The 27434-nt window shown below is 36.5% G+C and overlaps 2 protein-coding genes across 6 annotated transcripts in view; both read right to left on the bottom strand.

Annotated features, from left to right (window-relative positions):
* The window catches only part of SLC30A6 (solute carrier family 30 member 6), a 45217-nt gene extending 40189 nt beyond the window's left edge, over positions 1-5028 (bottom strand). The window contains exons 1-2 of one of the 2 annotated variants that reach the window (XM_043468267.1): positions 4884-5028; positions 768-854 (exon numbers count right to left, since the gene is read on the bottom strand). In XM_043468267.1, the coding sequence (XP_043324202.1) occupies positions 768-854; positions 4884-4886 (90 nt within the window). In that variant the 5' untranslated portion in view covers positions 4887-5028. Of the gene's footprint in view, positions 1-767; positions 855-4883 lie in introns of those variants that run through there. The other variant, XM_043468268.1, reaches the window with a different exon arrangement.
* Positions 5029-14514: 9486 nt separating this feature from the next.
* Positions 14515-27434, bottom strand: part of SPAST (spastin) — a 51817-nt gene continuing 38897 nt past the window's right edge. For all 4 annotated transcript variants that reach the window (XM_043468262.1, XM_043468264.1, XM_043468263.1 and 1 more), the window contains 5 exons: positions 26750-26792; positions 25507-25586; positions 22852-22922; positions 21438-21478; positions 14515-15902 (listed from right to left, as the gene is read on the bottom strand). In XM_043468262.1, coding sequence (XP_043324197.1) covers positions 15780-15902; positions 21438-21478; positions 22852-22922; positions 25507-25586; positions 26750-26792 — 358 coding nt within the window. In that variant the 3' untranslated portion in view covers positions 14515-15779. The remainder of the gene's footprint in view (positions 15903-21437; positions 21479-22851; positions 22923-25506; positions 25587-26749; positions 26793-27434) is intronic.

The raw sequence follows: 27434 nt of genomic DNA, 5'->3' as shown, positions 1-27434 counted from the left end.
TACATAAGAAGTAGGTGAGTTAGTTCCCTACCCTTGCTTCTTGAAGTTTAACATCTAGAGGTGAGAGTATTTCCAAATACTAGAATTACTGACATCTGATTATATCCCAAGGTTTTATAAACAGGAGATAAAAGGGTAAAAAACAAAGAAAAGAAGTCTTTAGTTTAGTATCACAAGACATGGTCAATATCATTGCTTCTGCTTATTATGTTACATAAAGCTAGCGTTATTTAAAATTTTATTTTATACTTTTATTAAAAATGTGAGCAAGAGACACATAGTCACTACCCTCAAGGAACTTACAGTATAAATGAGACAGTAATGAGAACAATGAAAACAGAATAATAACTAGAAAGCCTACATGGGTGACCAAAATGGGTACCGATTATTTATTTATAGTCTCAAAGTTTAACTTAAAGAGAAAACTTGTTTTCTGCCTTACATTCAAAATGAGAAAACATGGCTTCAGACCACATCCACTTAATTTGTTAAAAAACTAACAACATAAGGCAATCACCAATTTTTCTTCAAAACTCTTTAAAATCAGAAAAAAAAACTAATCGAAGTCGAGTTTCCTCCCAGGCATAACAACTGTATACTAAAGTGCTGTGATTTTACATTAACAAATTACTTATCCAACAAAAAAAATGAAAACACTGTGATGAATTGAGAGTGATTTATATCTGTCTTAAAAATTACCTTTTTCAACTTTATAATATTGTTGATACAATAATTAAAATTAGGATTAAGAAATAAAAATAACTTACCCTTCGATCAGCTGCTACAAGTCTAAATTCCTGTAATAACTTGCCAAAAAAAGATCTTTGTGGTTTTCTAAAGAGATGAATTGTCCCCTTTAAAGTAAACAAAAAGTATACAAATCAGCATTTAAGTACCTAAGCTTCTGCATTCCTATGATATAGTAAATCACAACTAACACTTCTTCAATGCTTGATACATGCCAAGCAATTAGTCTAGACACTTTACATGTATTTATCTATTTAAGATTCACAATAACCTATGTGGTGGAAATAATTTTTAGTAAACTAAGTACACAATGCTAGTAACATCTGAGCAAGAATTCATAACCTAGGAATTTTAGCTCAGGACCAAAAACTCTGCTTTAAAATAGACTGCCTAGGCAATTTTGAACCGGCAAAGCAGTTTCCAAGTAGCTCTAATTTCCAAGAAATTATACCATTTACCTAATTGAAGCTTTATATAGGAAAGGTTTGGCAACTATTATTAGAGTCAAACCTCTGAGTTTCTCTCTTAGGCATTCAAAGTATGTGACATCCTAGCTAGCTTCCATGGTCCCTGCTAGTTTGCAGTCCTAGCAGAGAAAGAACAGGGCAGTGGTGACCACAGAGGGATTTGCCACTCAAGTTCAGGAAACAATGTAAGAAAGCCTTAACATAAAGAAGAGCTCAACTACATATAGGAAATTAGCCTGAAAGTAAGGTAGTATCCAACATTAGTAGGAGAAAGTATGGGTTATTCAATAAATGGTATTTGGAAAAATGCAAAGATGGGTCCTTATTATACTTCTCAATCTAAGTTTTCAAATATAAAACAATAGAATGTTGAAGAAACTCATGGATGTATAATTTTATAACCTTGGATGTGGAGAAGACTTTTGTTAATAGGACATAAAATCAAGAAGTTTTAAAGGAAAAATGCTGATACATTTTCTATATACTTTCAAGATGGAAATAATCTACCAAAAGAAAGAAAACCCTAGAAAAATAAACTGAAAATCTTTGTTACTACAAAGGTAAAGTAATTGTTCCTAGAGAAAAAATATCCTTCAAAATTTTCAACGGGTCATACGCAATACCTTGACTACTAAGTGCCACGCACTTGAATATTTGGATTTCAACTTTAACAAAACATTCTCCTAGATGGTAAAGGCCACAATCACTAGATCACACGGCATTTCTATCTCATTAAAGTTGGCCAATTTGACTCAAACACTGACTCTTCACAAACAGCAGAGGAAATGGGAGTTAACAGATTAAAAATGTGAAGTTTCAGATCCAATTCAAGCAGAAGTATGATTTGCCTACAGTTAGCATTTAGAAACATCTCAGTAGCTATAAAATGATATATTCCATTTCTTTAAGTTTGACGTGTCATTAGTTGCATTATGTTGAGACTCAGCGAAGGCAGAAAATAGGGTGAGTGCTATAAATGTGGCATAACAAAAACAGCAAAATGTTGGTAACTGTGGAGGCCAGGTTACGGCTACATGGGGACTTTATGATATTCTCCCTAATTTTCTGCATGTTTGAAAGTTTACACAATAAAAAGTTAAGATATACTTTAAAATGTAAAAATAAAGCACCAAGAAAAAGGTATTACCAATTTTGATACCCAAATAAAGATCAGTGTATGTGAATAACCTAAGGCTCTGCTAAGCCAATTCAGTTGAAAAGGAACAATATGTTATTTTTTTATCTGAGATGTTAATAAATGTTAATGTTAACAAACATACTTTATTCTTAAAGAATTATGTGTGGGATATTTTGGTCCCAAAGACAAATTCTGCTTACTACTGGTATCCTTGAATATCTTCTAACTTCTAGCTCATTTAAAACTATTTCAGTTACTTTAAGTTTCAGGTTAAGACAATCAATAAGGTTTCTAAAAGGCATACATCCATTTCTGATGCCATTCTGATAGTGGAGGAACAATTACAAATACCCTAATCTTAATGTCACGCTTTCTAAAATTATATTGGCTCTCCACTGCTATGGGAATAAATACCAAATTTTACAACCTGGAACTCAATGTGTTCGGTGAGTTAGCCTGTTTCTTTCCATTTTTTTTCTTGCTCAATTTCCACTATTGAGGAAATTGCTCTCCTCAGAAAAACGGCTCTCCTCAATTTCCACTATACTGGTATACTCCTTGTCTCATGATCATATCGATAATTCTAGAGTGAAAAGGTCAGACTGGTCTAACCCAGGCACTAATAGCCCTGTAGCACTTAGCAAGTTATCTGACCTCTCTGTTTCCTCACACAGAAGAGAGTAATGAACAGCAGACTAAGAGACTGGGATAAAGGGACAAAGTACTCGGTTCACTGGTTCACTTCCTGCAAGAAGCCATATTAGTTTATTTAAACGACAGTTTTTTTTTTTTTTTTTAATGCCACTTGCTTTGTAATTCACCACAGGCTAGCCTTCATGTTGTCATCTTGCATGGTAATTTCATTTTCAGTAACTTCACCAATGACAAGGGCTATATTTCCCAACATTTTCTAAGATAGCACTATGCTTTCCACATAATATGTTGTTAATAATAAATAATGGGCAATTTTTAAAATAAAACTTAAATGCTAATATTTCCCTTATTACTAACGTTTCAAACATAAAAATTTACTGCCAAGGTTACTTATTCATCATTCTGTGAAACAGATATTTATTAAAAACTTCCTCTGGGCCAGGCACTGTACAAAAGACTCTGGGAAAATGACAGTGAATACATAGGTTCTGCTCTTAAAGAGCTTATAGCCTAGGAAGTGAGAAAGACAAGCAAGTAAATACACAGTCATAAGACAGTCTGGTAAGGGCTACAGATGTCACTGGTAAAAAGCAGCCTCATAGGAGCCTAAAGGAGGCACTTAATAGGACCTTGAGACATGACAGAAAGCTCAGGGAAGAGACTAAAGGACACCTAAGGGATGGAGAATGATTCTGGCAGATAGAACAGCATATATTAATTCAGTGCAAAGGTCTAATTCTTGGAGCACAATCTGCAAGCTGTTCGGGGTAGCTGGAATATGGATATATGTATGTATGCGTGAAAAAAACCTGCAAACCTAAGAAGCTAGGTTACAGATGTCTTTGCTTGCCATACTAAACAGGTCTTTAGCTTGTGGGCTAAAGAAAAAAAAAAAGGAAGAATTTTAAGCAAGGGACTGATATGGTCAAGTTTCAGAAACTTAACTCTGCTACAGAGTGGTGAATGTTCTGATGTTGAACACAGAGGCTATTTGGTCAGCCAAAAGAGTAAACTTTTACCTACTTTCTGCATGTTTAAAGGAAACATTACAGGAAATTTAGAAAATATTTAAGTAGATAAATAAGACATTTTCCCACCATATCCACTCAAGGAAAAAACGGAATGACAATCTTTAGACACAGAAACATGGTCGTTCTGTCATATACAGGCTATCAACAAGAGATCCATACATTTTTCTGATAAAATGGTATGTACCTCTTTTGACACTGAAATCACAACCCACTGCTTACCCTTAGATAAAATTCAGAACGCTATATACTTGATTTATGAAAGAATAAAATAACTAACTTGTCTAACAAAACTTAAACACCACATTGCTAAAGCCCTAAGGTATACTGGGATCTACAAACGCACCAAGAAAGCTGGAGAAAGAGGAACGAAAGACTGCACTCAATAAAACGAATTTGGAGAGTGAGGCGTCAGCTTCAATGGCCTATTAATCATGCTGTTCATTAATGCAACGCTATCATCATTGCTGTAAGCATCACTAATACGGTCGTTGCTGCTGTGGACTTGTTTTCAGATCTTTTGTCGGTGTTGTGGTTACTGACACTAGCAAAGACTTTTATTTCTATATCAAGAATATCACGGCAGGGAGGAGTCATACACTCATCAGAGCCGAAATGTCGGTCTGGAGCGATGCCGGGGTCCCGAGAGGCAAAGGAACCGGGTGAGGGAGCGAGGGGGCATCAGAGCTCTGAGTGCACTCTCTCGGACGCTAGAGACTCCTTCCGGGGACCTCGAGCATAATTCTGACGAACCCTCCTCTGGGCAGCTGAAGCATTTCTAGGCCGCTTCGGAACCAGAGAGGATAAGAGGAATCACAAAAGAAACCCTCACGCCCCTGGCCAACTCACCATGATAAGGAGCGGCACAGCTCCCACCGGAAGACGCTCTGGGAGCTGGTAGTTTCCTGGAGCGGAAGGGGCGTGGACATCAGAGGCCGATTGGTTGCAAGCGACACGGGGGGCGGAAGTGCGTGCACTGGCCTCCTGGTCCAGCCCCACTTCCCGGCTGCCCCTGCGTTCTATAGAGGCGAAGGCGGCGGCTAGAGCGACTCTTCCAAGCTGGCGGAGGTCTTGGTGCAGATTTGCCAACTGAGGTCTTTAGGTTTAAGGAGCAATTTGTTTGTTTGTAACTAGAAGAATTTCTTTGAGTCTTGAAGCGCTTTGATCTATGTTGTTTTTTAATTTTTGCAATACCTTATGAAATAGGTAGCATTCCCATTTTTCAAGTGAGGAAACAGGATCGAGAAACTTACCCAGAGACATACTTAGTTTGCCAAAGTAGCTGTTGCTCAGGCCGACTAATGACAGAGTATTATGTGGTAATCCCTAAAATACTACTTAAATTATATAGGATTGATTTTACTTTAAAAAGGAAAATAAAACACATTGAAATGTAATTCATTCAGCAAAAATTGAATATGGAACACGTGTGTATCAGGTACCGTTCTCATGAAAAGGATACTCTTGTGGTCGTGGTTAAGTAGCTAAGTCGTGTCTAACTCTTGCGACCCCATGGACTGTAGCCCGCCAGCCTCATCTGTCCATGTGATTTTACAGGCAAAAATTACTGGAGTGGGTTGCCATTTCCTTCTCCAGATTCTCTAGTAAGAAGAGGCAAAACAATTAGGGAGGAGGAGATTGTTTAACTATATGGGTAAGTAGTGCCATTTAGAAAACGAGTAATAGTAGAGAGTAACTGAGTCACTGATTTTAAAAGGTAGTCACACACACACACACACACACACACACACAAAAGGTAGTCACAGAAAGCTCGAAGAAGATTAAATTTGACTTTCAAATGACAAGTCTTTTTGTGAAGATTTTTGCAGGCAGGATAAGTAGTGCAAAACTCAAGTAAGTGTGTTTTAAGAGCTGAAAGAAGGTAGTGTGTCTGGAGCATTGTCCTTGAGGGGAAGAAATGAAGAGAATATAGAAGTGGTAAATAGGGGCCAGATCAAGCAGAAATTTCTAATCAGGGTTAAAGAGCTTGCTTTTTTTTTTTTCCCCTTGAGTGAGACAGGAAGCCAGGGGACAGTTTTTACAATGGAGTGGCCTGCTACATTTTGGCTGTAGTATGCATAATGGATTGTAGTTGGAAGATAATGGCTAACATTTATTAAAGCACTTATGTAGTAGGCACTAAGGACTTAAAGTGTATTAGCTCATTTAATCCTTATATTATCCTTTTGGGCTTACTCAGTAGCTCAGTTGGTAAACAAACCGTCTGCAAATACAGGAGAGCCCTGTTTGATTCCTGTGTCGGCAAGTTCCGCCGGAAAAGGGATAGATTGCCAACTCCAGGATTCTTGGGCTTCCTTGGTGGCTCAGATGGTAAAGAATCTGCTGCAATGCGGGAAACCTGGGTTCGATTCCCAGGTTGGGAAGATTCCCCTGGAGGAGGGCATGGCAACCCACTCAGTATTCTTGCCTGGAGAATCCCCATAGATGGAGGAGCCTGATGGGCTACAGTGCATGGGGTCACAAAGAGTCCAACAGGACTGAACTGCTAAGCACAGCATCCTTTTGATACAGGTACTGTTATTAGCTCTTGCTTGGAAAATTGTGTGTCAGGGTCAAACAACTACTCGGGTGGAACTGGAATTCTGTACAACCTAGTTTTAAAGCCTTACCAGCTATCCTGTACTTGCTACTCTTGGATAAGATTAGCATGGAGAAGGCAAATTAGAATATTACTGCTTCACTTACACTGAGCAATTCATTTTTGATTCTTGACGTTTCTTTCCAGTCTTTTGTATTTTAACAAAACTGAAATCAGACAGTACCTATTCTTTATAGTTTGCCTACTTCATGTGAGGATGTACTGTGACTTTTTCTCATGTCTTAATTTTTCTAGATTATAGTTTTAGTGCCTTAGAGGATTCAGTCATAGGCATGTGCCTTAATATCAATTGTGTGTATGTGTTGTGCACATGTGTGGATGTGCACAGTCACTGTCAAGTTTGACTCTGCAAACACATGACTGTAGCCCACCAGGCTCCTCTCTCTATGGAATTTTCCAGGCAAGAATACTGGAGCAGGTTTGCCATTCCCTCCTCCAGGGATATTCCCTACCCAGAGATCAAACCCATGTCTCCTGCATTGGCAGGTGGACTCTTTATCACTGTGCTATCTGGGTATCAATATAGTTAACTAATTCCTTATTGATGAGTGTAACATGGTTTAGAGGTAGTAAAAAGAAATTTCTCAAGCTATTTTAAGGAGAAAAGAAGACTCTAGTACAGGGAATCGAGTAATTGGTATAAAATCATAGGAAACAACTACACAAAAGATCACAGTGAAACTGAAGACTTGAACAACTCTATATACCTAGTAGATCTAACACATGTCCGGAATACACCATCCAATTTCCATCTGGTGGAAATTAAAAGAAGCATATTCTTAGTCAATGGGACAAGGAAGAAATCACAAGAGAACTTCGAAAATCCATTGAAATGAATGAAAATTAAAACAACATACTGAAACTTACTGAATGCAGCAGAAGCAGTCCTTGGAAGGAAATTTATAGCTGTAAATGCCTATATTGAAAAAATAAGAAAAATCTCAATAACCTAACCTTCCACTTTAAGAAACTAGAAAAAGAGCAAACTAAACTAAAAGCAAGCACAAAGACGGAAATAAAGGGACTTTCCTGGCAGTCTAGTTGTTAAGGCTCCATGCTATCTCTGAAGGGGCTGCAGGTTTGATCCCTGCTCAGGGGCACTAAGATCCCACATGCCATGTACCAAAGAAAACACAAAAAAGCCACCTAAAAATATGGCAGGTTGAACAGACTAAGACAGTGGAGAACTTAGAAGACAGGAGTGATATGTGTGCTCATTGCTTTTGGGGTGTAATTACTCCAAGGCTTTCTCAATGCAAAGAAATAGAGAATATGTGTATACACACACAGACACATATTTACATCTACATTTCTTCATCTGCTTTTGTATGTCTTAAATTATGAATTCATATTCTTAAATCCAATTCCAACCCAACCATACATGTTTCATTCTTTTGTATTCATAACTCCTCTCTGCAACAGTGAGAGGCACGGTTCCAGTGGGGTTAATGTACATTGACTTGTTTGATCAAGTCTCCTGTATGTAAGCAGTTTGTCATCTGTGCTGACACCGTTGCCCCATATAACACCTCTCTGTTCTTGAGAATTTATTCCTCATTCCAGATTGCCCCCACCCATATGAATGACTTCCTCAGAATAAGTGTCCATTATTTGTAGACATCCTCCTCATCCCACTTGGTCTATGACACCCCACATATGTTGCTTTTCCTCATTGCAAAGCCTGCCCTGAACGACGGTGTAAAAAAGAACTAAAATAGCAGGGCTGGGATTGCTATCCTTTGAAAGGCCTTGCCAATTTGGCCCATAGTTGGCATCTGGGAACTTGGATTTGGGGGAGGGTTCCCACTATTCCCTAACTGATAATGGTTCACTGTGCCTAACGGGGATAGGCCTAATGTTTTCACAGATGTCATAACAAAGCTGGAGGAATTAAGCACATCCTGTGTAACTCCATTGGGAGAGGACTCTTCGGAGCCAGTCTTTGGTTTCCTCTGGACTTTGCCCCATACTCTTGTTCCCTTTGCTGGGTGAGAGATGCACGATCATCAGTCTGCCTTAATACTATACAACTTTATGTACAATAACCTTCTTTCAACATAATTCGATTTACTGTCCTCTCCCATTCTTTGTGCTATTACTTTTATATACTTTACTTCTACATATATTATAAATATCACACACTGTAAGCTTTTTTTTTTAAACAACTGATAGGTATTTAGAAACATAAAGGAAAACTTATCTTTTGTATTTACTGACAGATATATCATTTCCAGGTGTGACCTAAATCAAATCCATTAAGATTATACAGTGGAAGTGACAAATAGATTGAAAGGATTAGAACTGATAGAGTGTGTGAACTATGGATGGGGGTTCATATTACTCTACGGGAGTGAAAGCGAAGTGAAAGTGAAAGCCGCTTAGTTGGGTCTGACTTTGTGACCCCATGATACAGTCCATGAAATTCTCCAGGCCAGAATACTGTGGTGGGTAGCCTTTCCCTTTTTCAGGAGATCTTCCTAACCCAGGAATCAAACCCAGGTCTCCTGCATAGAAGGCAGATTCTTTACCAGCTGAGCCACAAGGGAAACCCCATTGTATAGGAGGCAGTGATCAAAACCATCCCCAAGAAAAAGAAATGCAAAAACACAAAATGGTTGTCTGAGGAGGCCTTACAAATACCTGAGAAAAGAAGAGACGCGAAAGGCAAAGGAGAAAAGGAAAGATATATCCATCTGAATGCAGAGTTCCAAAGAATAGCAAGGAGAAATGAGAAAGCCTTCCTAAATGATCAATGTGAAGAAATAGAGAAAAACAATAGAGTGGGAAAGAAGATCTCTTCAAGAATACCAGAGATAGCAAGGGAACATTTCATGCAAAGATGGGCACAATAAAGGACAGAAATGGTATGAACCTAACAGAGGCAGAAGATATTAAGAAGAGGTGGCAAGAATACACAGAAGAACTATACAAGAGATAATGACCCAGATAACCAGGATGGTGTGATCAGTCACCTAGAATCAGACATCCTGAAGTGCGAAGTCAAGTGGGCCTTAGGAAGCATCACTATGAGCAAGCTGGTGGAAGGTGATAGAATTCCAGCTGAGCTAGTTCAAATCCTGAAAGATGATGCTGTGAAAGTGCTGCACTCAATATGCCAGCATATTTGGAAAACTCAGCAGTGGCCACAGGACTGTAAAAGGTCAGTTTTCATTCCAATGCCAAAGAATGTTCAAACTACCACACAATTTCACTCATTTCACATGCTAGCAAAGTAATGCTCAAAATTCTCCAAGTGAGGTTTCAATGTACATGAACCAAGAACTTCTCGATGTTCAAACTGGATTTAGAAAAGGCAGAGGAGCCAAAGATCAAATTGCCAACAGCCACTGGATCATAGAAAGAGCAAGCAAATTCCAGAAAAACATCTACTTCTGTTTCAATGACTATGCTAAAGCCTTTGACTGTGTGGATCACAACAAATTGTGGAAAATTCTTAAAGAGATGGGAATACCAGACCACCTTACCTGCCTCCTGAGAAACCTGTATACAGGTCAAGAAGCAACAGTTAGAACTGGACATGGAACAACAGACTGGTTCCAAATAGGAAAAGGAGTACGTCAAGGCTGTATATTGTCACCCTGCTTATTTAACTTATATGCAGAGTACATCATGCGAAATGCCAGGCTGGATGAAGCACAAGCTGGAATCAAGATTGCCAGGAGAAATATCAATAACCTCAGATATGTAGATTATACCACCCTTATGGCAGAAAGTGAAGAACTAAAGAGCCTCTTGATGAAGGTGAAAGAGGAGAGTGAAAAAAGCTGGCTTAAAACAACATTCAAAAAACTAAGATCATGGCATCTGGTCCCATCACTTCATGGCAAATAGATGGGGAAACAATGGGAACAGTGACAGACTTTATTTTTTTGGGTCCCCAAATCACTGCAGATGGTGATTGCAGCCATGAAATTAAGACACTTACTCCTTGGAAGGAAAGTTATGACCAACCTAGATAGCATATTAAAAAGCAGACATTACTTTGCCAACAAAGGTCCGTCTAGTCAAGGCTATGGTTTTTCCAGTGGTCATGTATGGATGTGAGTTGGACTGCAAAGAAAGCTGAGCGCCAAACAATTGATGCTTTTGAACTGTGGTGTTGGAGAAGACTCTTAAGAGCCCCTTGGACTGCAAGGAGATCCAACCAGTCCATCCCAAAGGAGATCAGTCCTGGGTGTTCATTGGAAGGACTGATGCTGAAGCTGAAACTCCAATACTTTGGCCACCTCATGGGAAGAGTTGACTCATTGGAAAAGACCCTGATGCTGGGAGGGATTGGGGGCACAAGGAGAAGGGGACGACGGAGAATGAGATGGCTGGATGGCATCACCAACTTGATGGACATGAGTTTGAGTAAGCTCCGGGAGTTGGTGTTGGACAGGGAGGCCTGGCGTGCTGCGATTCATGAGGTCACAGAGTCGGACACGACTGAGCGACTAAACTGAACACAAAATTTTAGGTTAACTTTTATTTTTGCACTTATTTTTTAAATTGATGTATAGTTGAGTTCCAGTGTTGTTGATGAGATGGTTGGAGGGCACCACCAACTCAATGGACATGAGTTTGAGCAAACTCTGGGAGATGGTGAAGTACAGGGAAGCCTATTGTGCTGCAGTCCATGGGGTTGCAATGAATCAGACACGATTAATCAACTGAACAACGTCATGTTTCAGGTGTATAGTCAAGTGATTTCAGTTATATATTCTTTCAGATTCTTTTTGATGATATGTTATTGTAAGATATTGAATATAGTTTCCTATGCTACACAGTAGGTCCAGTGTTCACCTTTTTTTTACATAGTATTGTATAGTTTTTACACTTTAAAAATGTCACTCCATCATTTCCTGGATTCCATTTTTTCAAATAAAGTTATGCACCATTTTTGCTTTATTCAAGTGTAATTCCCTTTGCTGGCTGCTTTTGATATTTATTTTAATTGATTTGGTTTTGTGCATGTGTGTGTGTTTTGCAAAGGATGTACTCAGATGTGATCTTTGTTGAATTGATTCTGCTTGGAGTTCACTGAACTTCTTGGACCTGTAAGTTCATGTCTTACAACAATTTTGGGAAATCCCAGGCATTACTGCTTCAAATATTTCTGTTGCCCCATTCTCTGCCTGTACTGTCCTTTTGGATGTCAAAGTACATGTACATTAGACTGACTCTGTCCCACAGGTCTGAAATGTTTCTTTCTTTCTCTGTGCTTCACTTTGATAATTATATTAACTGCCTTCCTGTTTTCTTATCTCTGATGCACCCAGTTTACTGTTAAGCCCACCCAGTGATTTTTAAAATTTCAGACACTGTCATTCATTTCATAATTTATAATCACAGACTTTCTACTTGGTTTTCAGTTTCTATTTTTCTGCTAAGAATCCTAATCTATTAATCCATCCTTTTCCCTTGTAACTTTTTTAATGTATTTTAAAGCTGTTAAGAAATAATTTTCTGTTAATTCCAAGGTAGTCATCTGTGTTTCTGCTTCTATAGATTTTCTGTTGATTATGGATCATATAATTTTTCTTTGTATGTTTATTATTTTTGCTGGGCTTTGTGAAATTGACATGTTGTAAAGGCTCTGGATCCTGTTTTAACAATGTTTCATTCTGGCTAGCTGTTAAATTACTAAAGAATAACCTTGATGTTGTGAAAGCCTGATTTTACAGCTTTGTTTCAGCGAGTTTCTTCTAGCTATGCCCAGAGTTCTAAAGTACAGCCCTTAGTTCTAGGATGGACTGTCCTTCCTCCTCAGCCATGGCCCTTTTCGGGTGTCAATGGAGAACCAGAAGTGTTTACTAAAACCCCTCTTATTGGAATCTGAATTTCAAACTCTATTCGTCCAGCAACTGCTACAACTACTCTTTGGATTTCAACTACTGCTTTCTCCTGGATTCTTCCTGACTGTCACACTGCACAGATGTAATTTCAGAATCCAACAAGCATTTGAAAAGAATTTGCAGGCAGATTTGGGGACTTAGATCTCTCCTTTTCAAAATTTCCCTCCCAATTTCAAACTGTTCTAGAAGCACAAAATGACTCCTCAGCCCATTAAGACTGCCACATGCTCCTTGAATTCTATTTCGAAGCACACTGCAGATGTTGCAAGTTGCTCTCATGGTGAAACCTAGTTAATGTGTATCTCTTCTAGTATATGATCTTGTGTTGTTTTTGCCCATTTTTGACTGCTCTCTAGTCTTCTAATCACAGCTTTTTATATTTTGTTCAGAGTTTGTAATTGTTATTGGCAAGAGTCAGTTCAATACAAGCTACTCCTTCAATACCAGACTACAACCTCTGAAATCTCAAAAAGTTTCAAATAAATTAAAGGCAAAATAAAGTTTATAATTTATTTCCAATCCATTAGGATAAAAACCCACTTATGCAGCTGAATCTTTTAATTCATTTCTTCTGAAGAAAAGTACAAAAGACCAGAGTAAAACTGAGACAAGCATTTAAAGGAAAATCCTTTGACTCAAAGTCCAAAAACAAACTGTAAATGGTTCATTCTACCAAAAGAATTAGTTTTTTGTACAAAATATAATGAATTTTACACTATAAACAAAGACTGCTGTATATTAAATTAGAGTTCTAGTATCTCCTTTTCCTCCAATTCTTTCCAAGCACAAAGCATATTTACAAGTCAGAAACCTAATAACCTCATTTGGCAGACTGTCTTAGAATAAGCTTTTACCCTTAAGATATCTGGAAAGATAGTACTGATTCTTTCCATTGGCTCAAAGTCCAGTACATCAGAAAGGTTTCATTTAGTCTACAAAACTCTGCCACAGTAACATGAAGAGCACACGAAGGTTCAAACATTACCTTTCACTAAATAATATGGTACAGAGCTCAGTGCACAACCTACAAGGTCACAATCTGAGTCTAATATTCTTTCGGAAATCCTCAGCAACTTCTATCTTAATTGAAAAAGATCAAACCAAAACCTTACACGTCCTACCATATAATTACTCTACTTTTATGGCCCTTCTATGAGAGAAACACAGCTTAAAATAAAACTTAGGTAATGTAAGTCAAAGAAAATTGTTCTCTGGCACTAAGTTCAATTTCAGACTTGGTCAGGAAATTAACTTCCATACATGGATGTGCATACAGTAATATAATTCTGACTCAATGTTTATGACAATATTAATTTTTTATGTAACATGTGAGGTCTGTTATCTAAAACTTTTCCCAATAAATGAGCTACAATTAATGTATATAATATTATGACAATTTTAAAGGAGTTTGTAGTTTAAAAGTTGTAAGTTTAAAGCACGTGGACTTTTAATACAACCTACCAGTTATCAATAATCTTTTTCCAAATGAAAATTAAAAAATGAAATTTTATGAGCTTTATTGAAAATGTTTTAATTTGGGATGTTCACCATTCTTATCATGTATATTTTCATCATCTTTCATTATCAGTATTTTATAATGGATACTATAGTGTTTGAGACCTTAAAAAGATCCTACTCATGACCTAAAATATCACGGTTTGGGCTTAAAAATTTTTTTTCTATTTATCTCAACCCTCATTTTTATTATCCAGGGAGTTCTATGATTAGAGGAGACATGATTTAAGTTATAGCTACAAACAGCATGTAATCATACATCTTCTATATTTAGATAAATCTTTAAGATAAGAAAGAGTGAAGTTAAGAAGAATGTACGTCTTCATTATAAAATTCTTATCCAGTGAGGGCAAGTTAACTTTAATATATTTTCTCAAAACCAAAGATATTTTTCCTAAAAAAGAAATATTTGTTACCACTATAAAATTATTCTTTCCACCCATGACATTTTACATAAAAGCACCAAAGACGATTTCTGTAAACAAACTTTTAACCAGTAAACTAATGGCAAATATCCATTTGCCTTTATTACAATATTTAGAAGGCCATGATATGAGTCTCTACTTCCTACAAGGACATTTTTATAACAAAAACCCACACATACAAACAAGAAATGGAATTACTGTACATTTTTGGGGAACAAAAGGCAGATTAACAGACTAAAACTTTTTAGTTAACAAAGTGAGCACAAGAAACCTATAAAATGTATGCAATGTATAAAAATTCAGTAATTTTTTAAAGTTTCATTGGAAGGATTAATAAAACATGGTAGATCCACTGGCTTGTAATTATCCTGTAAACAGTAAGAAAGTAATAAGCAATAAATTAGAAATGTCTTCGTTCCCAGTATTTCCCTTCTCTTGCACAGGAACCACTTTCACAGTGGTTAAAATTGGCTTTCTTAAATATTAGAATAATTCTAGCAGAAAATAAATTCCATTAGGAATAAGTTAACAGTCTACAATAGATCTCTGACAAACATACTAGAAAAAAAATACTACAGGTCACAGGAGGACTGGTCTACATGTTGTATGATGACAGAGTATCTGAAAACTTCAAAATTTCTCCTCCTTTCACTAGATTTGTTTTGTTTTGTTACTATCGTATTGCTTTCCAAATTGTTTGGTAGAAAGGTAGTAGAAAAAATAAAAAGTGAAAAGAAAACATTTTTAACGTATGTAGATGTATGAAGAAGAAAAAAACCTTCAAAATTCTTTTTCCTACTACTGTTACATAGGAAAAAGTTTCATTTGGCACACAATTTGTAAAAAGAAAAAAAAAAAAAAACAGTGTTCGGCATTCCAATCACCCATAGTAAAGACAACAGTAGGAAATGAAAACAGGAAAAATGACTATTTTAAGAAAAGATGTCAGAAGACAAACCACCAAAGGCTCTTTTGTCTTCTACCATTCACTGTCTCTGGAATACTTTCATCTGCAACATAATATACAAATTACTATTTACATTACGATTATGTTGGTAAAGACGACCAGATTCCGTTTTTGTTGTGTTTTGACTTACAGTGCCCATTGGGATATCCGTGACCATCAAGGCAAGAAGGCCTTAAACAAAAATATTCTATTTGCATTGTATACTTTATTTAAATTTATTTTATGGTTCATCTTCTGGGGTGCACAAGTAATTGTAAGACTCTGAAAAGTCCTGTAAACTTAGGCTGACTTTCCGTAGCTGATAAAACTATTCATCGAAGATGTTATGTTTTTCTCTTGAAAAGTAAACATTCTGCAGGCTTACACAGTGGTATCTCCAAAGTCCTTGTTCCAACGTATGTATGCTTCTAAGGTTTGAGGGCTCACACTGCGTTTTATCTTTTTTAAGGATTCGGTGAAGTCAGATAATCGAATATTTCTCATCTAGATATAAAAAAAAGCACACAATACAAATGATTATCACATATACAACAGCCGACCCAATGGTGGCTAAAATTTATGCTTTGTTTGTTAATGTTAAAATATATGTAGACGTATTCTTAGAAAATCATGCCAATCATCTTATTTTACATATTATTATATATTAGGCAAGTTTCCTATTTAAGAAATCCTACCAAATAATATACTTTCATTTCATGTGTTTGGCTTCTTAGGTATTAACATTTTAAGTCACAGTATTTTCCCACTATAAAAACAAAACACAATCATTACAGAAAACTAGACAAAATATTCACAATTAGAACAAATAAACACAATCCCACTACTCAGATATACAACCACTATTTGGGTTATCTCCTTCCAATTTTTCTTCTGCATGGTTTCATGAAATTTTACATTCTCAAGTCTCACTCACCACAAGCATACTCTAGCTAAATTACTGTTTCTCAGAAAAGGAAAAAGAGTTTACAAGATGCACATGGGACTCTGAAGGAAATATTGCTCTTAATACAACATGGAGGATGCTTATGTCTAAAATTTTATTATTATTGCTTTTAATACATTTTTGTATTAATTTGGTCTTATTTTCTGAGATTTTTAATTGGTTTTGAGAATATAGAGTAAAACAAAAATGAGTTAATAAATACCTAAGTTTTTAAAAGATAAAATGGAATCTGGCACAAAGTGGTCAATTAAAAATTATCACATATTTACATGTATATTTTGCACCCAAATAAGAACTGGAGACAAAACTTCAGCTGATACTTATCTGTATTTTTTTTAATTTACATTTAAAAAATTTATTTTAAATTTTATTTATTTATGGCTGCGCTGGGTCTTCAGTGGTGCGTGAGGGCTTTCTCTAGTTACGGAGAGTGGGGGCTACTCTTGCAGGCCCTGGAGCATGCAGATTTCAGTAGTTGTGACACACAGGCTTAGTTGCTCCGCAGCATGTGGAATCTTCCTGGGCCAGGAATCAAACCCATGTCCTCTGCATTGGCAGGTGGATTCTCATCCACTGCGCCACCTGGGAAGTCCTAAAATTTACTTTTAATTGGAGGATAACTGCTTTGTAATGTTGTTAGTTTCTGCCATACATCAACATACATACATCATACATACATACATACATCAGCCATAGGTATACATATGTCCCCTCCTCTTGAACCTCCTTCCCACCTCCCAGCCCTCTAGCACCAAGTCAAGCTCCCTGCGTCATATGGCGCATTCCCACTGGCTACCACTTACGTGTGGTAATGAATATGTTTCAGTGCTACCCTCTCAATTTGTCCCATCCTCTCCTTCCCCTGCTGTGGTACACAAGTCTGTTCTCCATGTCTATGTCTCTATTACTGCCCTACAAATAGGTTCATCAGTACCATTTTTCTAGATTTCATACGTATGCATTAACACATGGTATTTGTTATTCTCTTTCTGACTTACTTAACTCTGTAAAACAGCCTCTAGGTTCATCTACCTCACTAGAACTGACTCAAATTCGTTTCTTTTTATGGCTGAGTAATATTCCATTGTATATATGTATACAACTTCTTTATCTATTCATTTGTTGATAGACATCTAGATTGCATATATTCTTTTTATTACTTATAAAAAACCCAATCTAACTTCTTCATATCCTCTCTAATATCAACATTGCATAGATTAAGAAAATTAGTAAGAAAATAGAATGGATTTCCTTGATCTCTATAAAAGGTTGCCATTATTTAGTATTTATGTATTTTTAAATTAGGGCTTCCCTGGTGGCTCAGATGGTAAAGAATCTGCCTGCATTGCAGGAGACCCAGGTCAGTTATTTAATGGATACCTATACAGTAGAATTCCATGGGCAGAGGAGCCTGATGAGCTACAGTCCATGGGGTTGCAAAGAGTCGACCATGACTAAGTGCCTAACACTTTCACTTTTTTTATGCAGTATTCACTGTTGCCAGACTTTCAGTGCTTTATAAACATCAACTCATAAGCCAGGACTAATAGCTAAAAGCTGTTACCAAATTATTAAGACCATTAGGTTAAAAATAAATTGCATAAAAGTATACAGTAGAAGCAAAAACTTTAACAATGTAACAATGTGTGTAACAATGACACACATTATTAGTGGAATGATCACAAAAAAGTACTATCATGTTATTTTTTTATAATTCAGTAGTTTTAAGTTTTAGTACTGCTATCTAAAATTTAGGGACTTCTCTGGTGGTCCAGAGGTTAAGAATCCACCTTTAAAGCAGGGGACACAGATTCGATCCCTGGTTAGGGAACTAAGATCCCATATGCTGCAGAGCAACTACTAAAGCCTGCGTAGTCTGGAGCCCACGTGCCACAACTAGAGAGCCCGCAAACCACAACTAGAGAGTCTGTGTACCACCATGCAAGATCCCACAGGATGCAAGGAAGATCCACGTGCCACCTCGAAGACCCAACACAGCCAAATAGACAAAATTTAGTTTAAAATAATGAAATGGCTTACATATTTTAAAAATACAAGATACAATTCAAGTAGATATGTTACACTGTAATCCTGAAATAAATGTACTCTGTTAGAATGAATTCATGATATTTTAAAAAATTTGTATTTTTAGGCTGTCATTGGAATAGGCTAACTTAACATCCAAACTAATAAAAACAAAGCAGTATGCATTTTGACACACAGTCTTTAAATTATTCTCCATTAAAATGAACCCAGGTTCCTAAAGTTGCTGATTCTAGTCTTGGGATAGGCAATTTCAAGGTGTGCCTTGCTCCCAGAAAGCAACAACGTTTTTCAGAGTTCTAAAGTAGAGTTGAGAGGGCTCATCTTAATACAAAAGCAGATTTTGCTGGCCAAGTGTGACCCATTAAACATAAAATTAAATTGATTTACAGACATGGCAGGTATCTCCTGCTATGTCTCCTAATGATTCCATCTCTTGTTATATATGCCCTTGTGTAATCCTCTCCCCTGAGTGTAGACTGGACTGAAGAACAGACTACAGCAAACGTGCTGAGATGTGACTTCCATGATTAGGTCATCAAGACTATGACTTCCATCCTGCTGGCACTCTCTATTCTCTTCCTGGCTCACTGGCTTTGATGAAGCAAACTACTATGTTGGAGAGGCCTATGTGACAAGGAACAGAAGGTGGCTTCCAGCCAATAAACAGAGAAAACTGAGGCTTTCAGGCCAACAACACAAGAGGAAATTAATCTGGCAAAAAAAAAAAACAAAAAAAACCAACCCACAAAACACAAAAAAACACGTGAGCCTGGAAGCAGATCTTTCTAGTTTAAGCCTTATAATGACTATAGCCCCAGACAACATCCTGATTACAGCTTTGTAAGAAACCCTAGACCAATGCCTTGACTACAGCCCTCAGAGAGTTTGAAGTGGAGGATTCAGCTAAACTGTGCCCATATTCCTTTCTCTGTGAAAATGTAAGATAATAAACACATGTGATTTAAGCTGCTAAATTTTGTGGCAAGTTTTGTTATATGGTAATAGATACCTATTGCCACAAAATTACCTTGTTTTAAAATCATGACTCTAGAAGAGTTACTAAAAAAAGAAGACAGACTCAATTTATTCTTCAAGTAAAATGGGAACTATATTTATGTTCAGTTTGTTCAATGAAGAAGAAAAATGTTAAAGTTTAGTTGTATGTATAATTCTCAGGATGGGTAAAACATAAAGCTTAATAAATCCACTATCAACAGAAAACAGGTTTCTCATGAAATAATTATGGACAGATTCCTAAGAATTTCTCCTATTCCCTAAGCCACCCACTTGCTTTCATAAAATTAGTATAAGGTACTAATGAAGGTATATCCAAGCATCCATTTATAGGTTTTTAGTGGGCTTGCGAATGGTTGAAAGTGAAAAAGTGAAAGTGTTAGTTGCTCAGTGGTGTCTGACTCTTTGTGACCCTATGGACTGGGGCCTGCCAGGCTCCTCTGTCTATGGAATTCTCCAGGCAAGAATACTGGAGTGGGTTTTCTTATTCACAGAAAATGCCAGGGCCGAGGCACTTGAGATAGAGGGAGGAATACTTGCAGACATGGGGCTCAGTGGATTTTGCAGAAGTTGATTAAGAATTAGTAGACAACTTCTTACTAAAAATCATTTGCCAGCTGATGGTTGTAGTTCATTACTTATGGCCTTGATTAGCTCCTTCATTCTTTATGGTCTGTTCACAGGACCAAGACAGAGGCCAAAAGTGTCACCCAATAGACCTTTCTTCAATTTTCATTTAGGGAGGCCAGGGTATATACATGAAATACCAGGTTTACCTGTCCTGAGTCCAAGGCAGGGAGAGTGGTGTGTGGGAAAGAAATAATTCATGCACAGTGCTTACTTTTTGGATAGAAAAGCACATATTAGGTTTATGCTAAAAAAACATTTAAAAAATAATATATTGATGGGATAGTGTTAATAATTTATACATAAGCAAAAAAGCCCTCAGGACACTTAGTACTAATATATTTTTTTTAAGTTAGAAATATAGGGAATCAAAATAATGAGTCAGATAAGAGGAACATGAAACTATACTTTAAATGTGAATTTTAAAGGTAATCATAGCTAAACACCAAAATATATGACATGTGGAATTCTTTATTCCTAAAAAGCTTCATTCATGTCACATACACTCCAGGTAAACTAGACTGTTGCAATGGAAAAGGGTGGTTGCAAGAAGTGTGAAGGCTTTCTTAGCAATGTAGCTGGTTAACCACTATGCACAAGATGCCTGAAGATAATAACCTCAAATTTACCTGGAAGCTTGAAGAAAAAGGACTGCCAAAATGTACTCATACTCAAGTACACTCATTCTCTGTATTAAGATTTCACTATTAATACTTGGACAGGATTGTCTGCAATGTGCAAAACCCTTGCCAGCCTCCAGTCCACGTCTCTGGGGGTTTTTGTTGGGTTTTTTTTTTTTTTTTGAGTTCACACTTGAACTCCAGTGGAGTTCTAGTCTCTGTTCTATGCCAAGAATGAAGTCTCTTTGGTTAGTACTCAGGTGCTATCTGAGCTCCGAGAAGTAAGTTACATAATTTAAATCTGATTTAAAATGTCTGATTACATAGTTATGATCATTCTGCATATCCAATTCTATATTTTGCAGGCAATTTTTTTTCAAAAGTAATGCTTCAGCATCTCATAAGGGGACCTACCATACTTTTAAGATGTAACAAATTATGTCATAATGGAAACTGTATTGCTTTTATAAGAAAGAAAACAAACATTACCTGTTATATGCCATCTTTACAGTGTATAAAATTCTCAAGTTGCCTGTTTGTTTTGTTTAGTATTTATATAATGATTTGACAGAAAATGATTTAATGATTATGTATAATATATTTTGTGCATTACCAAAGGAGACCGTCATTTGACAGTCCTCCATATTTTGAAATGAAGCAAAAGTAATTTTTTTCCGGTTTCTAATCAAACTGGAAAAATCCAGACAAAAGATACATCTTACAATCTACAGGACCAGACAAAAGAAAGATAATTATAAAACAATTTACCTCACTGGCAGACATATTCTTCACTTGTTCTGGTTTCAGTTCTGTAAAATATAAAAATGAGCCACTTAGAGAAAAAAAGACTTCCAAGTTTAAATTAACAAAGTTCAATAATCTAAAAGTACATGTTCAATATAAATTATATTGAGAAAAACAGATTAATAATAAGACCACATACAATTTATAAATGCTTAGACTAATATTCTTTCCTAGGAAAGCATCGGTTTCTTCATATATTGCTCAAGAACAATAGAATCTATAAATCTAAAAGTAAACTTAAAATAATGCAACTTCTTTACAAAAGTCATTAGTTGTTTTAAGCCAACAACTTTTTTTTCCCCCAGAATAGCTAACATATCCCCCAAAATACAAACGATTTATACATTAGCTAATGTTTCTGAGTTCAGTATCTGAACAAGATGTTACACCTCCAGCATAATGAAAGCTTGACTAAAATGCCTTACCCAGAGTTTCAAAATATATTCTCAAGGTTATATTTATTACTCTCTAAAGCAGCAGTTCTTAACTAGTAGTCTGTTTGACTGTGAGAGAGAGATTTGAAGTTGCATGTTCCATGTTCTATTTTGCCATCATAGCCAGTAATCGGAGTGCAAACCTGGGTGCATCTCCCGTCCACTTCCCATGCTGCCTGTGGAAAAGCAGCTGAGAACATCTACTCTAGAGTGATTATCATCCTGAGTTTAACATAACCCAACAATGACAGATGTGGTACTTCAGAATCAAACAAAGCAATGAATGATATACTCTGCTGCAATTTTTCAAAAGATAACATATAATGATAAAAGTAAAAACATCTATTTATATAAGTTTCCTTACATACATTAATTTCAAGTGACATTAGAATACTGAACTGAAAAGAACCATAAAATAGATAAGAACATTTTCCCTTTATTATTCTTTTTCACTTGCTTAAAAAAGCTCTCTTATTCTTGAGGGTTTTTTTTTTTTTTTTTTGCTGCTAACCTACTATCAAGTTGCAAAGTCTGCTGTCTAGAACAAGATTCATGGTACAATGATCCATGGACTGTCCTTATATGGTCTGTGAACTAAGAATGATTTCACATTTTCTGTGTTGTGGGAAAAAAAAGGGGGGGGGGCATGAAGGAGGAGAATGAAGAGCAGGAAAAGGAAGAGGAAAAAGAAACAGCAAAAGCAGTATCAACAGCAGCAGCAGAATATGCTACAGAGAGCATATGTGGCCAATGAATCTAAAGCTTTTCTCAGAGAGGTTACTTAACCTTAAGTCTAGAAACTCTGTATCAAGTTTAATGAAGTTTTCCACTGATTCAGCTTTACTGCTTTCCAACGAATAAAAGAGACCTCTCAATAAGGACTTCTTAAACTTCTGAATGGTATAACAAACAGTTCTAAATGTTTAAAGCTTTGGAATTCCTACCTCTGATAGGACCCAGTGCTGCATCCTTTGCCAAAGCTGTTAGGTCACTGCCTGAGTATCCATCGGTCATTCTGAGAATGAGAAGGAAGAAAGAGCAACTTATTTTTACCTTTCCAGATTTAAAATCACCACATAATAAGAGGGTAAAACCCTAGCTTACCTTTGTCATCAAGCAGACAGCTACGTGATTTGATTTTTAAGGGCACAGGAAGGCCCACTCACTAAAAACAAAACAACTTACTGGTTCCTTGTAATGCCTCAAATTTTCACCATTAGAACCATTCCCTTTTTATTTTTTAATTAATTTTAATTGAAGGATAATTGCTTTACAGAATTTTGTTCTCTGCCAAATATCAACATGAATCAGCCTTAGGTATACATACGTCCCCCCGCCCTCATGAAACTCCCTCCCACCTCCCTCCCCATCCCACCCCTCTAGATTGCCACAGAGCCCCTGTTCGAGTTCCCCAAGTCATAGAGCAAATTCCCACTGGCTATCTATGCCCACATACGGCATTCTAAGTTTCCATGTTACTCTTTCCATACATCTCACCCTCTCCTTCCTCCCCCACCCCATGTCCGTAAGTCTGTTCTCTATGTCTGTTTCTCCACTGCTGCCCTATAAATAAACTCATCAGTACCATCTTTCTAGACTCCATATGTATGGGTAGTATGTGATATTTATATTTCTCTGACTTACTTCACTCTGTATAGTAGGCTCCAGGTTCATCCACTTCATTAGAACTGACCCAAATACATCCCCTTTTTATGGCTGAGTAATATTCCATTGTGTATATGTACCATAGATTCCTTATCCATTCACCTGTTGATGGACATCTAGGTTGCTTCCATGTTCTAGCTATTGTAAATAGTGCTGCAATGAACATTGGAGTACATGTGTCTTTTTCAATTTCTGTTTCCTCAGGGTATATGCCTAGGAGTGGGATTGCTGGGTCATATGGTGGTTTTATTCCTAGCTTTTTAAGGAACTGCCATACCATCTTCCATAGTGGCTGTATCAATTTACATTTCCAACAGTGCAAGAGACTTCCCTTTTCTCCACACCCTCTCCAGCATTTATTGTTTATAGACTTTTTGATGATAGCCATTCTGACCGGTGTCAGGGGGTATCTCATTGTGGTTTTGATGTGCATTTCTCTTAATAATGAGCGATGTTGAGCATTTTTTCATGGGTTTGTTAGCCATCTGTATGTCTTCTTTGGAGAAATGTCTGTTAAGGGACTTTTTCCCACTTTTTGATTGGGTTGTTTGTTTTTCTGGTATTGAGTTGTTTGAGCTTCTTGTATATTTTGGAAATTAATCTTTTCAGTTGTTTCATGTGCTATTATTTTCTCCCATTTTGAGGCTTTTCTTTTCACCATGTTTATAGTTTCCTTTGCAATGCAAAAGCTTTTAAATTTAATTAGGGCCCACTTGTTTATTTTTGCTTTTATTTCCATTACTCTAGGAGGTGGGTCATAGAGGATCTTGTTTTGATTTATTATGTCGTCAACTGTTCTGCCTATGTTTTCCTCTCAGAATTTTATAGTTTCTTGTCTTACATTTAGGTCTTTAATGCATTTTGAGTTTATCTTTGTGTATGGCATTAGGAAATAGAACCATTCCTTTAGATTAAGGTATGCTGCATCTCCAGGAGACTCCATTAAGTTGTAAATATGTGCCCAGGAAAGGTCACATCTATAAACCAGTGCTGGCCAACTGACACATAACTGCAATTACTTCTCTATAGATTAATGAGTCTCTATCTAGACCAAGAACTGCCTTGATGGAATGAGGGGCAATCGAGGAAGATTTCTTCATCTGTAGGACACCCTATAGGACAGACAGGGTGAAGGAAGGGTCTGGGGTAGAAGACATTGGCAAAAAGAGGTACACCTGAATGGGATGCCACAGTGGGAACGCCTGGGCAGCCAAGAGATTATTAAAGGGAGCTAAGAACTAGGGAAGTCAAGAGGAGGAGGAAAATAGAACAGGAAAAAAACATTTACTTATCATGCACTCTGTTAAGTAACTGCAGAAACATTATTAGTGGATTTTTTACTGGAATAACAAAGGCGGCTCTCAATATTTCCAAGTACTGAATTTGTTCTTTTTTCATAGGTATCTGGGAACTCAAGAGTTTTTACTAATAATACTAGCTATTCACATTCTTGTTGAATATTTTAAATTACTTTTTCAGTTTTTTCCAATGACTAAAAATGCATGAGTGTATCTCCTATATTCAGTTTCTACTTAATATACTGCTTATAAAAAAAGTTGAAGATGTCAAAGTTTAAAAAAAATTATGTGTAATACAAAAGAACAAGTTTAAGTGAAAATACCTGTTGGTGTGGGCAAATATGCAATGTTTTACATCTGAACAATTATTTTAATACAACTTAAGTTTATAAAAAAAATATAGTACCATCATTAGCAAATAGCTAATAGGTCATGTCTTCCAGAGGATTTAGAAAATGAAATTTAGGTATCATACATAAGAAAATGAGATAAGTGAGAAGATAAAGGAAGTAGAGAATGAAACAAGTTTTCAGATAAATTACTCGTTTCAGACATGAGCTTACTTTAAACAAAACAGAAAAAAGACTTCTTAAAAATAAAGAAAAGCTGCAGGATAGACGAAATCAAATCACTCACCTAGCAAGTTGAGCTAGTTCTTTTTGGGTCAATGGGCTTCCTTGTTTACATAATAGATTTTTTAATAAAAGTAGTCGTGTCTGAAAAGAAATATTAAAGAATTATCAGTCCTAAGAGTTGGCTTAATAAAATACCCAGGAGTTAGGTTCAAATCCTAACTCTCATTTAGAAGCTCTATGATTTTACACAAAACACTCTACCTTTTACAGTCTCACTTGTATTTATTAAAATAACAATTTTTTGACAGTTCCTAAAAGAGTAAAAACTAATCCAAATAAAGCACTAATAAGCAAATAGCTGCTGCTACCACCAAGGATGTTAAGGGTCTGAGGTAGACAACCACAATTTAAAGCTATGGATTCATATAGTATGGACTCTCACCCACTTTAAGTCTATAATTCAGTGACTTTTAATAAGATTAGAGTTGTGTAACCATCACCATAATCCAATTTTAGAACATTTCTATCACTCCAAAAAGCTAATCTGTGTCTGTTTGCAATTAATTCTGACTTCCACCCAAAGCCTTAGCTAACCACACTCTACTTTATGTTTCTGGGAATAGCCTTTTTTTAGACACTTCATATAAATGGAATCATATAATAGGTAATCTTTTGCATCTGGCATCCCTCACTTAATAAAATGTTTTTAAGGTCCATCCATATTACAGTATGTGAAAGTACCATATATGGAATGGTATGATACCATTTAGCAATAAAAGGAATAACCACGTTTGTTTATCTATTCACCAATTGATGACTAGATTTTTTGCAGTTCTTGGCTATTATTTATAATGCTGTTGTAAAAATTCTTGTACATGTCTGTATAGATATATGTTTTCATTTCTTGAGTAGAATCTTATGAATAAAATTTTAGAGTCTTACATGCATGCTCAGTTGCTAAGTCGTGTCTGATTCTTTGCGACCCTATGGACTGCAGCCTTCCAGGCTCCTCTGTCCATGGGATTTCTCCAGGCAAGAATACTGGAGTGGGTTGCCATTTCCTCCTCCAGGGGATCTTCCTGACCCAGAGATTGAACTGCATCTTCTGCGTCTCCTGCGTTGGCAGGCAGATTCTTTAGCACTGCGCCACCTGGGAAGCCCACGGGGTCTTACGGTAAGTTTATCTTTTTAAGAAACTGCCAAACTTTCCAGTGCAGCTGTACCATGTACCACAAGACGTAATAATGTTAAATGGTAGGTCTTGTTTCTGCCTAAAATTAAAAAGTTCAAACATGGATACATACCTCCTCATTTGGCAAAGACACATAAACCCGTTTGGTAAAACGCCTAAAAAAAGGATTCAAGCAATCTCAGAAATACAGTTTTGAATTTAAATAGCAAATAACAAAAACAAAGCTTTAAGTATAATGCTCAAAGCATGTGAATACATTTTAGTAGTCATCAGTGTAAAAAGTCACCCCTTTAAAACATTCTGGTTAAATATATAAAATAGATAACTAATAAGGATCTACTGTGTATACCACAGGGAAGACTACCCAATACTCCGTAATGACCTACATGGGAAAAGCACCTAAAAGAGAGTGGATACATGTGTGTGTGTAACTGATGCACTCCGCCGTACACCTGGGCCTGACAGAACACTGTACATCAACTAAACTCCAATAAAATTAAAAAATTCTAGTTACTGTCTAAAAATCCTCAGTATTGTCAGAACTAAGTTAACCATTCGTGTATCTGTATTTTTTAACAGTAGTTAACACTTTAAAACAAAATATCTGATATAAGAAGTTGCAGAAACAGATCTCTGCTATCTCCTTGAAACTGAAAACAACTAAAACCAACAAGAACAACAGAAACAGAAATGTAAACTCCATCATCAGCAAACTAGGCAATGCTTACGGAACTGAAACGTATGAAGAAGGCATGCCTAGGGCAGTGAAAATTACACTGACGAAAGTGAATACAGAC

This window comes from Cervus canadensis, chromosome 5 (genome assembly GCF_019320065.1).
Source record: "Cervus canadensis isolate Bull #8, Minnesota chromosome 5, ASM1932006v1, whole genome shotgun sequence".
In the NCBI taxonomy this organism is placed as follows: domain Eukaryota; kingdom Metazoa; phylum Chordata; class Mammalia; order Artiodactyla; family Cervidae; genus Cervus; species Cervus canadensis.
Note: the sequence above shows the minus strand (reverse complement) of the source record. Positions and strands in the feature narration are given on the sequence as shown.